At 41.0% G+C, this 14547-nt stretch overlaps 1 protein-coding gene across 1 annotated transcript in view; it reads right to left on the bottom strand.

Moving 5' to 3' along the window:
- PLPPR4 (phospholipid phosphatase related 4) overlaps positions 1-12386 on the bottom strand; it is a 42302-nt gene extending 29916 nt beyond the window's left edge. Inside the window, exon 1 of the mRNA XM_011226928.3 lies at positions 11805-12386. Coding sequence (XP_011225230.1) covers positions 11805-12026 — 222 coding nt within the window. The 5' untranslated portion in view covers positions 12027-12386. The remainder of the gene's footprint in view (positions 1-11804) is intronic.
- Positions 12387-14547: the final 2161 nt, after the last annotated feature.

Genomic DNA, 14547 nt, shown 5'->3' with positions numbered 1-14547 from the left:
TGGTATCGTGCATGTATTTTTGATAAGTCCTAAAAAATTAAAATTTTAATATGCTTAGATTAAATGACATTTTCACTATTACTTGGATTATTTTATTCATGTAGAGAAAGCATACATATTTTCACCTCAATGGTCTCACAAGGGAAACAGTACATTTGGGGTCCAATATGTATTTCCTAATGTGATACAACATAGGAGTAAAAGAAAAATAAATAAATATTGTCATGCAATGTCAAGGAAATGAAATGTAACTAAAAATTACTAAAATTTTGAGATATGGAATAACAAAATCAAAATTCTGATTTTGAGAACTAAAGTGACATATAATTTTATGTTATAAACAGAAATTATAAAATTAGAGACATCAGTCTTTTGAAAATTTTTTTGAGTTGTTTACTAAATTCAGGTAACCAAATTTATCATGTAGGCACTATAAAAATTTATATTTTTTATTAGGTAATAATTAATTGATTTAAATCTTAACAAACGTTTATTGAGTGTATACTTTGTGGCTGATATATTTTATTTGACCTATCAATTAACCAGCAAAGGGATTTCTAATCTACTTTTTTATTTTTTTATTTATTTTTTTTTTAAAGATTTTATTTATTTATTTTACAGAGATAGAGACAGCCAGCGAGAGAGGGAACACAAGCAAGGGGAGTGGGAGAGGAAGAAGCAGGCTCATAGCAGAGGAGCCTGATGTGGGGCTCGATCCCACAACGCCGGGATCACGCCCTGAGCTGAAGGCAGACGCTTAACCGCTGTGCCACCCAGGCGCCCCAACACAAGCTGGGGGAGTGGGAGAGGAAGAAGCAGGCTCATAGCAGAAGAAGCCTGATGTGGGGCTCGATCCCATAACACCGGGATCATGCCCTGAGCCGAAGGCAGACGCTTAACAGCTGTGCCACCCAGGCGCCCACTAATCTACTTTTTTAGATAAGAACTTAACAATGTTTCATGAGCCACTCTTCCCTTCAAGCTTGTCTCCTACATACTTAGATGTATACTAAAATGCACATTATGAGCCCACCCTCAAGATAAAAGATTTTCCAAGGCTGCTAAGGGTTTTATTTACTTGAATGTATCTGTGAAAGATATCAGTGAATATAAAAGGAATATTGGAGATAGAATATTAATGTGGGACAGGCCATTAATAACTTTTACTTTCCAATATCTTAAGGGTGTGATTAAATTAAGTATAATTGTATCATGTGTTTCATTTTGACATGCATCAAAAAGTCAGATGAATAAACATACATGCCAAATCAAATGTAACCTGGCATACAAGTACATCTGGCAAAGAGGCACATTTTTTTTTAAAAGATTTTATTTATTTATTTGACAGAGAGAGAGACAGGGAGAGAGGGAACACAAGCAGGGTGAGTAGAAATGGGAGAAGCAGGCTTCTTGCTGAGCAGGGAACCCGACGCGGGGCTCGATCCCAGGACTCTGGGATCATGACCTGAGCTAAAGGCAGACGCTTAAGGACTGAGCCACCCAGGCACCCCGAAGAGGCACATTTTATTATTCAAGTTTTAAATGAATAAATCTAATTACTGCTGGATTGCTTGAACAACACAAAAACCTGGGAAAGTAAGTAGTTTGAACCAAAAGTCAAAGAGCAAATGAGACCGTGTGTGTGTGTGTGTGTGTGTGTGTGTGTGTGTGCCATTTGGCAGACTTATTAGAGTTTCACCTGGTGCCATGCACGGATCTTTGGAAGGTGGCCCAGTAGGATGGAAATGTCTCTGAGCTAGAGGGACCGTTAGCAGTGTTGTGGCTGATGACATTTTTAAGCAACCTCCCCACCCATTTCAAGATGTAGCCATTCATTAGAGATTTGGTTGACCCCTGCTCATATGCCAAGATCTGAGCAGCCTCTGATTTTGGCAACCCAACCATCTGGTCTGTGTAGCTAAGCAGCCCTATCTTGCTGTTGAAGAAGGGGAGGTCCTGCCTCACTGCCCAAGCTCAGTGTCTGCCCCTCTGTTATGTTTAACTGCCTCTGTCTAGCTTAGAAATTGTTGTCCTCATTATGGTTCTTAATATGGCCTGGAAAATGAAGAAACACCACAAGAGAGGATGCGAGACTGAAACACAGCTCACTAAGGTATTTGTGCTTCTTGGGTCATCTCCTATTACCCATCTCGCCTCTCCTCTGTTGTGTTGACCTCTGCAGTCTTAAAATGCAAGGATGGTGATGGAGGAAGGGACAGAGCCTGTCGAGCCAGGTGGGCTGGGAGTCTTGAAATGAGCGGTCTGTAAAATCTTTCATAGTCTATTGAGCAGGCATCTTCTGGGAGGTGCTGCACTAGGCCCTTTTTGGACATGTTGGAACACATATCTGGGGGATGAAGTCTTAGCAATTTCTTCCCTTGTTTCTGGATTGGGCTAAAAGGATTACTAGCCTTTGGAATCAGCCAGAGGAGACTGAGGCTGAGGCTAAGACCAAAGCTGAGGCTCAGTACAGTCCCTATCCCCCTGTCTCCATTAACTGACAGATTTCTTGACCAATATGACATTAATGCAACACAAATTTATGAGAGCCTATTATCCTCTCCCTGCTGTTTCTATTGCTCTAGAGGTTGGAGTTTAAAAAAAAAAAAAAAAGGAAAAAATTAATTATCTTAATTATCTCCTGGTCTAATTATCTAAAAAGTCACTAGAACCAATATTGTCCATGAAATAACTATATACACATGAGACTTAAATATCAAAGAATCTAGCATATTGAATAAATTTCTTCATACATGTATAACATTCAACTGGAAGCTAGAAACCCAATGAGACCCTAGGGTAGAAAAGTTTCAAAAGTTCATTTCTTTCTGGTATATAGTTTACAACACATTGTTGCCTATCTTTTTATGTGTTCCCATGGAGAAAACTCATGATCTAAACCCAAATCTTTACAGTTGGAAGCTGTGTTTTAATCACTCAAATCTCAGTTGCTACAGTAAAAGCATCTCCAGATCATCACACAGGAGGCAAAAAACTTGTTAATTCTTTGGGGTGTATCCAACTGTCTCAAAAAAAGTTCCAGTGAATTTCACCCTACTAGACTAAGTGAAGTCATTCATTCCCAAAGATTAGATTATCCTTTTATTCATTTTTTCTTGTAGAACATAATTTTTTAAATTTCATAGATGGCTGAAATGAAACATGAGAAAATACGTAATTTGCACTGGATAGCTGCTGCTGAGTTCATATATGGTACCATAGAAATCTAAAGAGATAAGAATGGTGGGATCTCACAGAGTATGGGCCTACCAACATCCTTGGAGTGAAGACTTGCAGAAGAGTGTTACACTAGTATTTGGAAGATGTTCAGTAAATGTGAATTTCCTCCCACTGAAAAGGTCAAGTAAGGATACTCAAAGCAAGTGGGTTCCATTTTGTGAGTGTGTGTTTTGTGCGTGTGTGTGTGTGTGTGTGTGCCTCTATCAATAAAAAATGAGCATGCAATCCAGTAAGCTTTTTAAATGTATTTCTATATTGAAGTGGATTACTTTATCGCTGTATGCACATTTAAAACATGCCAAAATGTGTGATACCAAAAAAATAATAATAAGGAAAACAAACTCCTTTCAGGGGAATCTAGTAAAGTCTGAAGCCACATAAAAATTTACTTAGACAAGATGAGGAGTGGGTGGGTATTGGCAAATGGGAAAGAAAAAACTCATTTACTAAGCACTCAGTTTCCATCAGAAATTGCTAGCCACAGTGTGTCATTTGTACACAATCATAGTCACAAAAACGAATGTCCCCACAGTATTTTCACCATTTTGCAAATGTGGAAACTGAGACTTGGAGGAAGTGAGTTACTTGCCCAGAGTTTGCTAGAATGTGTGTCTTATGCAACTTCAAGCGTTATCTATGAAAATTAAAATGATGAGTTCTTTGTTTAAATGATACCGCTCCTTGAAGTCAAATCTCAAAAACTCCATAGGTATGCCTTAGATCATAAAATGAGTATAATTAAGAGCTGAGGACTCATATAAACCTTGGAGATTGATTTAATTTTTCATTGTTCAATAATTCAAGAGACAGAGCAACATATTTGATGGAACATTTATCAGCACTTACTTTATAAATAAAAATGTATCCATTAGCTGAAAAAAAGAAAGTTAAGGACAAATTTATGTTCATGTCAGTGCTGTTTTATTCCATCCATTCAGTGAAAATTTATTGAAACTGTACTATGGACTAGGAAGTATGCCAGTAATGGTTCCATATTATTTCCACTAACTTAACTAAAAGGCACACAATAAGCAATCAATAGATATTTATTCAATGAAATGAACTGTCATGAAGTTACAAACAAATTACACCCTGGTACTTCATTTTAGCACCCCTTTTTTGGAGACTATTTAATATAAAATCAGTCTCTTTTAGGCTCTGTCCACGTGGGCCCAGTTTCTGAAGCATGATTGGTACTTTATAAAATGGCAGTTTTAGCACTAAGGCAATTACATAGCCCACTCTTTTGGTGAGGACATTAAATTGTAAACAACACATTCACACATAGTTCCATGTTTCCACTCCCAAGTAACAATCTGCTAAACAAACTAATACCTCATTTACCTTCTCCTGTAAATACATCATTTTTAATTACCTATATTTCTCCCTCTCTTTAATTTATACTTCAGTGGTCTAAGGCCAGTTCTGGAAAAATATACAGAAGCCATCTTGTTACAGCAAATAGGGAAGCAATTATCCCCCTTTATGTTGAGTTAACATAAATGTTTTGTGATTTGAAAACAACCAAAGAATAATGGAACTACAGGGCAATTGATTCAGTGTCTAATTACTGATAGGAAAAACACCTCCACATTAATTGTGTCAAAATTAACATTTCTGTCCTTGGCTTCCATATTCCAAAATCCACTTGACCATGAGAAAATTATTGGAAGTACATTTCTCAGCTAATTAATTCTAGAGAAAACCATAGAAGCTAAAATGCTCATAAATAAACAGACATTTCACAGTCTAAATACAAACTTCTTTTTTTTTTTTCTTTTGCCCAACAGAGGAGCATAGTACTACTTGGGTTTTAGGCAATTCTTGGAGTCTCAGTTACTTCCTTTGTAAAACAGGGTTAGTATCTACTGCTCAGTTGTATTTAAAGGATCAAAAAAAGGCAATATATGTGAAAAATTACATTACACTATAATAGAAAACTCAGTTGTTTTGTTACTGATGATGTAAATTATATTCTTATTCCTTCCATGTTTCCTCTTTCCTTTCCTGTCTATCAGAGACCTCATGTCAAAGGAAGCAATTGTGAAATTATAGGTGGGCAATTAGGCAATGAGAAAGAAAAATATCACTTCCAAACTTACAATCTTTAGCAACCATGCTTTTCAAAGAGCCTAACAATTTGGAAAAAGAAGATCCATTCACAATTGCTTTAACACGTTGACTAACACAATGCAATGTCATGAAACGTGCACTCTAGGTCTTGAGATATAACTTTCAAGCAACTAGCACAATTTGTTCACATGTAGAGTTGGAATGACCTGTATTTTAAGTGTTATAATCCAGGGGGGAATTTTCTAATATGGGGAATTCCAGAAATAGTAATAATTAGGACTGAGCACTAGAACAGGAGGCAGGGGGCTCAGGTTCTATTCCCTATCTGATTTGATATTAACCAGAGTGTGTCTTTAGGTAACTCAGTTAACCTTTTCAAGCCACAATTTTCTCATCTTTGATAGAGGACCCAAACCAGGTATTCTTGGAGTGCGTGATTTTATTAGACTTAATTCTGTAATACATTTCCTCACTTTTTTTTAAATTAGAGGTTGCCTGAAAAATAGCCTGGGCTGTATACATATCCTAGAAGGAAGCTGCTGTGCGTAATATCTGTAATACATTCCCAACATAGACACCTACAGTTGTGCCTTCAATGCTTTGCATTTAACAAGACGGCTTAGATGACCCAAATGCCTAAAGGAGTCTCCATGGTTTTTTCACATGCACTTCACACCTACCTTCTATTTTCTCATGCATCTTCTCCTAATCCCCACCATGGCCTGGCCTTTCTCTGTTTCTGTTAGCTCTTTGGGATTCCTTCTTCCACAGACCTGCAGGTTCTCCTTCTCTAAGCTTTATTTCAGTACCAACCCCTCCTCTTTCCATCCCTAGCTTCTTGTTCATTTGGTCTCCACGGGAGACTCATGGGTGCCCTGTGCCTTCCCAAAGGAAGTGCCTTTTTAGGCAGACAGATACCCTGTCATCTACACTTCCAGGTCAGGATTAAATCACTTCCTGTGAGTAGGAGACAGCACTAACAGAGCCAAGTTCGGTAGCCAAATAAAAGAGAAAAACTTTATTCCACAACTCAGAGGGAGCCCCAACCAGGCATCTTTCAAGGACCTGCCTTCAGACACCATGAAGCTAGCCCAGGCATGGCAGAGGCCGGTATCCTTACCCCACTTTGTTAACATTTAGTAGAGCATGAGTGAGGGGGAGCAGTGGGATGGCAATGCGAGAGTGAGAGCACCAGCACTCAGACCCTGGCTGCTTCTTTTCATTGACATTTAGCTCTCTGAGCTCCAGTTTGCTGATTTAAAACGTAAGGATAATAATCCTTTCTCGATACAACCTCAACACAATATTAATAGTACCTTCTAGGGTAGTTCTCAGGATTAAAGATAATGTATGGTGAGGGTCTGTCCCATAAAGGAGGAATGAAATTATTCTGTTTTATTACTATTGTGTTGTTGTTATTAATCTCCTCTGAGGTTGGTAGAAGCCAAATGTTTTGGGTTTTTTGTTTTTGTTTTTGTTTTTTTTCCTGTTAAAGAAAAGTAGACCGCAGAACATTATGAGTGACTTGGCCGTGGACACACAGTAGGATGGTGATGGTGCCCAGAACAGCACAGAATTCCCTAATAGCAGGTTCTGCATATTTACCAATACTTGGTATTTGTGGAAATGTCCTCATTTAGTCTCTCTAAAACTTAGGAATCTATTCTCTATTTCCTTCTGGTTTTTCACCAGAGGACTTTGTGCACTGTGACTCGAGGAGAGGAGGAAAAATTTGTCAGCTCATCTCCGTTGGCAGGGTTTGCAGGACTACTTTGAGCAGACTATTTCACCATGCCATCCAGAAAAGGGAAAAGCCTCCAGCTACTATTTTGGTATGTGCAATGCAGAAATGTGATTTTGTACTTCTTACTGATGCCAAAGTTTATGGAGAAGGAAATAAGCGAGCTATATTTCCCAGCGAGAAGATCAAATGAATTATATAATTTTCACACACATCATGAGCTAGAACAGAAATCTTGTGAATTAAGGTTTGCTACAATAAAGAATCTGCAGATACTTTCCAGCAAGAAGAAAACAAAATTCAGATTAACATTTTATCAGGACACCAGAATGTCTGGGCGTGGTGTTCAGACTGACCTAACCAGGGTATCCGTGCTCAAACAAAGGCTTCTGGAAGTTCTCCAGGTAGGTCATCAACTGAGAAACAGTGGCTTTTACTCTTGAACCCACTGTCTGGTTACCAACACTACAGTAATTAACCTGTGTTAACAAAATCCTGAAACATAGCCATTGTTAAGTACAACATTCAAACTAGCGAACACTTTCTGTATAATTTCAAGTTTGTTGTGTATGAAATATTCTGAATCTGGAATCTTCAGATACTGCTATTTGATGCTTAATGGCAAGAGAGGATATTCTCACTCAACCTGGGTTTGTGCCTGCCTATGTGTGCAGTTGTGTGGGTGTGTGTAGAAAAACAAGAATTTCAAATGATCTGTCTCTGTGATCCTATAAAAATATCCTTGCATATTGGTCAAACATAGCTCTTCGACCTCCAAAACAAGAATATTCGATTGGTAATAAAAGTGTATGTCATAAAACAGAACATTTAAATGAAAAGAAGCTCTTTCCCATTTATTTATTAAGAACTTATACCTTTTTGGCTTAAAAGGTATTTGTCATTTGTTTGTATTACCTACTGAATTGATGTGAACTCATACCTTTGAACAGGATGACTAATGAGAACAAATGGTGAGTCCCAGCACTATAATGATGCCTTGTATAAAGGAAATGCATTAGGCACACATCAGCCTTATCACATGTAATGTCGGGTGATTAAGCTTGAGAGACCTTTACTTATTCTAGGTGTGCTACCGGCTGCAGTTGCCACTGTAAGTGATACAACCATCAGTTGGAGAGTGCTTTGGAACTTTCAAAGGCAAAAGAAACCTTTTCTTCAGTGGAATATTCCTTTTTAACCTGCTTTTCTGTTCAACCTGATAAGGCCTTGGATATTGTTTGAGAGTTCCTTTCAAGTTGAACAATGCAAAATTAACAAACTCGTTCCTAGAGTGAGGTACTGTGCTGGAAATCATCATGTGTTTTTTGAAATCACCATGTAATATTACTGTATTTAATTACTGTCAGCCATAAACCCCTTCATCAGCAGACAGTTGGCAGCATAAACCACAGATGTAAGAGAAATGAATTCTATCCATTAATTTAATGTTTGCTTAACATTGAGTTTGGTGGTGAACTGGGACAAGAATCCTTAATTTTAATGGCTGAACCACTTAACTCAGCGCCCACAAGAATGTAATTTCCACCCTCTGACATTCTGCACCTGGACTGCCAGGGTAGGGTCTCCTCTCTTTCTCTGTACCTGGTCATGGGGACTTGTTGAAGGGACCCTAGCCGCTAACTAGTGAGTCAGTATGAGGAGAGGACACTGCCCACCAACCCTCTGTGCGTAGAGGCACCCTGTGGAGGGGGAACTCAGCTGACGAAGATGGTCTGTTATCAGGCAAAATGGTCATCTTTGTCAATGTGCCCTTATTTGAAACTACATATCCCTATGTTTACTAGTGGGAAACCATAGGCAGTAACTTTGCCCGTGTGAATACTCTTTCAGCGAGTCGAGAGAGACAGTTGGTGCGGTGGTTAGGACCACATGCTCTAAATCAACACCCAGCTCTACCTCTGACCTTGCTTTGTAAACCCCCGGCAAGCTGTTCAGTTTCCATGAGCTTCTGTTTCTTCTTCTCTGAAACATAGATAATAATGGCATCTTTCTTAATGAGAACCTTTGAAAACTGAATGAGATGGTGCAGGAAAAGCATTTAGCTTACTTTATTCTTAGTATCTAGTAAGCGCTCCATAAATGGTTGCCATTATTACTGTACAAACTGTACAAACAAATAGCATTCCGTTGGTTACTCTCTCCATTCCTGTCCGTTAAAATAGGTCCATTTCAGGAATGCTCTGGAACCCCAACCACCTCTAGAGAGTGGGAAGGAGGTGGGGGCTTAAATTATTGTCTGAAGTCATCCGGGAAAGGCTCGAGATACAGGCTTTGGGCTGATCTGTGATGGAAGATTCACTCATGTTTCACTTTTCCATTTTAATTACTAAGGTCTTGGGAAACTATGCTGTAAAACAAAGTGTCATTATTCTAGAGCATTCTACTGACATGTTAATTCCTGCTATTTATTCATCCTCCAAAGGCGATATAAAGCTCATTTTCACTGGCTTCAAAATGAGTCATTCCAAAGAAGCTTGGTAGTGAATCCTGTCAACCCCTTAAATAATTGGTGTACTGATGTCTTCTCCAATTTTCTAGAGGCTCTTTAGTGGTCTATCATGCATTGAAGTTTCAGGAGGTAATTTGCAATCCAAGTTTTGTGGCTCTCACTTTGAAATCCGTTACCCCCAGGATGTAACGTCATTAATGCTCAAACGCCATGCATAGACTTCAAGCACTTCTACATAGCTTGCCCTGCTAAGGAATTTGTAGAGGGTTACCTGAATGGGTCAAAGAGAACGTCATGATTTGGGGCTATTTCCACTCATGGAAAAGAAGTGACATTTGTGAGATGTTTGTTCCTAGAGACACATTTCCAATGCATTATGAGGCATTTTTACTTATAAAATTTTAGATTAAAGGATATGTTTGTACCCCTGTGAAAGGTATTTCAAAAATGCACACATAGACTCGTTAAAGACATATCCTTAATTCTCTGGTTTGCATCCTCTTTCATAAGAGTGTTTTCCTTGAAGCCATACAGCTGCAATGCATATGTGGTCAGCTTCTAGCTGACCTCAGGTGTGCTCCATCCTGGAGGTGGAACCCAGAAATGAACTGATTTCTCCTAGAACACACAAGGGGTCCAGACATGGATGAAAGTGCTTTAGTATAAAACCACAGTGGCTTAGCAATGCGACAAGTGGACTGACATGATTTAGCTTAAAGTCAGGTATCCCATTTTCTTTCTATTTATTTTCCCTTTTCATCATGGAATCTTCTGATGCCCGTGTTTTTCTGGAGAAAACTATTATCTTCCAACAAGATTATCTAAATTATGACCTCAAAATCCCTTGTGAAAGAGAAAGGGCAAAAATAAATGAATCCATTAATTACTTTAAATAAACAGGAAACCTCTTTTTTTTTTCTTTTTCTTTCTTTCTTTCTTTCTTTTCCCCTATGGGTCATGGATGAAGGAGTCACCCATCATTTTTCTGAGACTTATGCAAGTCACATACATCTTGCTTAAAACCGAAACCATTTTTAGAATTTGGGACACCTAAGAGAATTTTGCAAATATACCGTCCTCTACAAGAACAATCTGACAATGTCCCTTCCCCCAAGTTTCAAGGCAGTGGCTATCCCTCAGTACAGGTAAGCCTCACCATCATCAAATACAGAATCTACTATCTGTACTTGGAAGTGCCAGACCTCCATATTTGGCTGAAAAGACAGCCAATGAAGGGTATTTATAATTAAGCAACAGTCCAATATTCTCTTTTGCAATTTAATTATAGAACATAATTGAATGACTAAAACCATCTAATTTCTTTAAACCTATCCAATGCATCTCTTTTCTACCTATGACTCAATAAATCTCTATCCTAAAAAATGTCTCCCTAATGCAATGGACCACGGTGCGTGGAATCACTGTACCTATCAATCTTTATAACCCTCCCATAAAAATTGTTCCTTTCTTAAATACTGCATTTTGGTAAGTTAGAGGCTCATTATGATTACATCTGCATGTTACTTGTTTATCTGTAATACTGATCAGCACAAAATAAATGTACATGTAGAAATCATGCAAAAGCAGATAGTGTCACATATTTTAAAAATATTATACATACATATATACATACCTATACACATGTATATGTATAATTTTTGTTAGCCATGGATAAGAGCCATAGATAGATGCCTAGAGACGCAGACCCAATTTTAGAAGCAGATGTGAGCACCATAGTAATTATAACAGGGGAACGGTTTTTTTTCTTTTTCTTTTTCTTTTTTTTTTAATAAAGCAGTGAGTAATTCTAAAGCTTTATAAACATCCACTGACCTCATACATTCTGAGCATGGCTGTGTGCATTTGAATTCTTACCAAAAGCTCACAGAGTTCTAGATACGTACTTGGAGACTGAAAACAGAAATCCCGGAATGTCGGCACCATGGCCCCTGTGGGCCACGGACGCTGTGCACACCGGCTGCACAGGAGGGCCAGGAACTAGCCCCACACTCACTCACACAGGTATCTCTTCCCTGCAGGCCACCCAGCAGCGACACCACCAGTGATAATCACCCCTGGCTGGCAGACACTCACAGGCACACTCGGGGGAGCTCCGGAGAAACCTAGGGGAAGGGGCGGGAGGGGGGGAGGGTCGGGCATTTAGGGCAGCTGGCGCGCACCCCGGCACCGTCTCCGCGCCTCCAGCACCGTCCAGGACCCCAATTCGCTCCGGAGCCGCCCGCAAGATCTGCATTAGGCCAAGGGTCTGGACCAACTCACCTCCACGAAATAAAAGCAGGGCAAGAGGGTCACGCTGTCCTTGATCACTTTGCCCTTTGGCCTCTCCTTCGCCGACATCCCGGCCGCCTGCCCGAGTCCGCGTCCTCCCCCGGGCGAGGTGTGCACCGCGCAGCCGAGGCGAGCTGCCTTCTCCAGCCGCAAGCGCCCGGCGCCGCTGATGTCACATTCCCCGCGGGCACCGCTAGAGCCAGCGCGTTGCATGCAGCGCCCCCACCTCTCCCCGCCCCTCTTTGCAGCAACCCCGGCAGGTCCCCTTCCTCCCCCTACTCTGGCCCTCGCTCCCGGTTTTGCTCCACCGAGAGACGTCCAGCTCCCTCCTACAAGCTGTTGCTGCAATGGCTTCCCCTCGCTGCCACCCTCCCTCTGCTCTCCACCGCCCTTGCCAGGCTCCGCGCTGTCGGAGCTTGACGTCAAGAATCGGAGAAGGGGGGACGCACCCCTGGATATTGCAGCAGTGAGGCTGAGGAGCTAAGACACCCACGCCCCCTGGAAAGCCTCCTGGGCCACTGGAGGCGCTTACTTAAGGATCGGTGGAGAGGAGAAGCCCAGCTCCTGCGCACTGACCCACAGCCTGAACACAGACCTCTACCTGCGTGAAATTAGAACTTGGATCCCACACTGAAAAGCAGGCCTTGGTGGGAACTTACTGAGAGCTGGCTGCTATCCAGGAATGACGGCCCCTTCTGAGGGAGGGTTCTCTGCCTAGGCAACTCCCTGGCTCCCTACAACACCTTCCTGCTGATAAACACCGTCACCTGTCTGGGAATGGTGAGGGTTCCCTGCATCAAGGGAGAGCGATGTGTGGGCATCCTCACTGAGGCCAAAGGCCAGGGCGTGTTCTAACCGCATCATCACACCTCCGGAGCAAAGCCAACATCGCAACTCTAATAGGAGGCACCTCTTCAGATACAATCTAGAATAAGAACTTCACCTGTTGACAGTGAGCTCGGTCGGTCTCAATTTTGTGATTATTCTGACCAACCTAGAAGGGTGTAGTGATACAGAGGAGAAAAATAGCCAGCAAATATAAAGCACTGTATATACTGTATTATACTAATAAAGATAACCCACTTCCATGATCACGTGCCCCAGTCTCTTCAAGGTCTCCATTGCAAGCATGTGACCGCCAACGCCAACATTCCCACTCCAATTCCAACTCGCTCATGACCTCATCTAAACAGTGACCTCTCAGACGCCCCTGCTTCCAAATACCATCCACTGGGGCCTGGGGGTCAGCCTAAGAATTTTGAGGGTCCACAGAAAGTCAGTGCACAGCACACTCCAGTAGATCTTTGGCAGCATGGAGACATCTGGTCCACCGATGTCACATTTCACTGGCCCTACCACCGTGTGGCCTCAGTTTCTTGGGTTCCAGAGCCCAGCTGTACAAACCTTCATTTCCTCCTCCCTATGCACCACACTTGGCAAGCAAAATCCCAGCCCCAATTAAACCCGATTCTCTGCCCTTGCCAGAGCAACTGAAGGTGGGTGGAGAGAAACACACAGCCACGTGGTGTTGTCTCACATGAGACCGATGACCACAAACTACTCCACAGTCCTAGGATCTTTCCATAGTCTGTTCACTTTCTCACTCTCTGGTGACCAACTCACACTTTTCTTTTTCTTCAGATCTTGTCAGTCTCAGCTAGTGACATCAACTCATTTCTCTCAGAGAGGGGAAGTAATCAGAAGAGAACTATGTTACCTTCCAAAGCTGACTACTAGCCCCCTATCCCTCACCCTCCACAACTATCACCATCTCTTTCCTGGACAGGCACCATAGCCTCCTGACTGTTCTACCAGCTTCTACTCGTGCTCGCCCTAAAACCTACAAACCATTTCCTGTGCAGGAGGAGACAGAATGATCTTCTGAAAAGTAAATCCAATTGTGTCGCTCCTCTGCCCAACCCCCCACCAAGAGCTCTCCATCACACTCAGGAGAAAATCTAACCCCCCCAAATCTTCCTTAAAGCCCTACCCCCATGGCTGTGCCCGATTTATTGCTCTATGCCTTAATGATCTTGAAGTCCCAGTTTAGTTTAGACTGCCCCAGGGACTTTGCACTTACTGTTTCTTTGTCCAGGAATGTGCTTCTGTCAACATTGCATGGCTTAACCTCTTAACTGAATTCATACCTTTGCCCCAATTTAAACTCTTCAGGACCACTCACTCCACCTAAATAGCATTAATCACCTCAGGCCTCCATTACTCTTTACCCTTACACATTATTTTGTTCTTCTTCATAGAATTTGTCACTATCTGATAGTTTATCAAGTATTTATTGGTCAATTTTTCATTGACTTTTATTGACTTTATCTCCCATTAGAATATAAGCTCTAAAAGGTCGGTAAGTCTTGTCTAGTAACTGGAAATGTGCCTGGCAAATAGGCGTTCAGTAAATATTTGTCGAAGAAATGAATGACTCAATTAAATAAAATGATGGAGGTGGATGGGGTATGAGTGGAAAGAAATAAACAATGCATATAAAACCATGTAACGTAGTTTCTTCCACATACTGAATGTTCAGTAATTGTTAGCCGATTCTGTTTATCAACCATCATGCTATTAGTCAGCAATTATACTTGTCATTACTACCAAAGTTCTTTTGTGGGTGTTTCCTTTTTTCAACTCTCTAAGTAGCTCAACAGAATTTGCAATTCTTGGTAGCAGTAAAAAATAAGTTAGAAGATTTCTGAATTTATCATCCGGAAACTCAGCTTTT

Source organism: Ailuropoda melanoleuca, chromosome 2 (assembly GCF_002007445.2).
Source record: "Ailuropoda melanoleuca isolate Jingjing chromosome 2, ASM200744v2, whole genome shotgun sequence".
Lineage (NCBI taxonomy): Eukaryota > Metazoa > Chordata > Mammalia > Carnivora > Ursidae > Ailuropoda > Ailuropoda melanoleuca.
The sequence above is the reverse complement of the archived record's forward strand: the minus strand, read 5'-3'. Positions and strand labels throughout refer to the sequence as shown.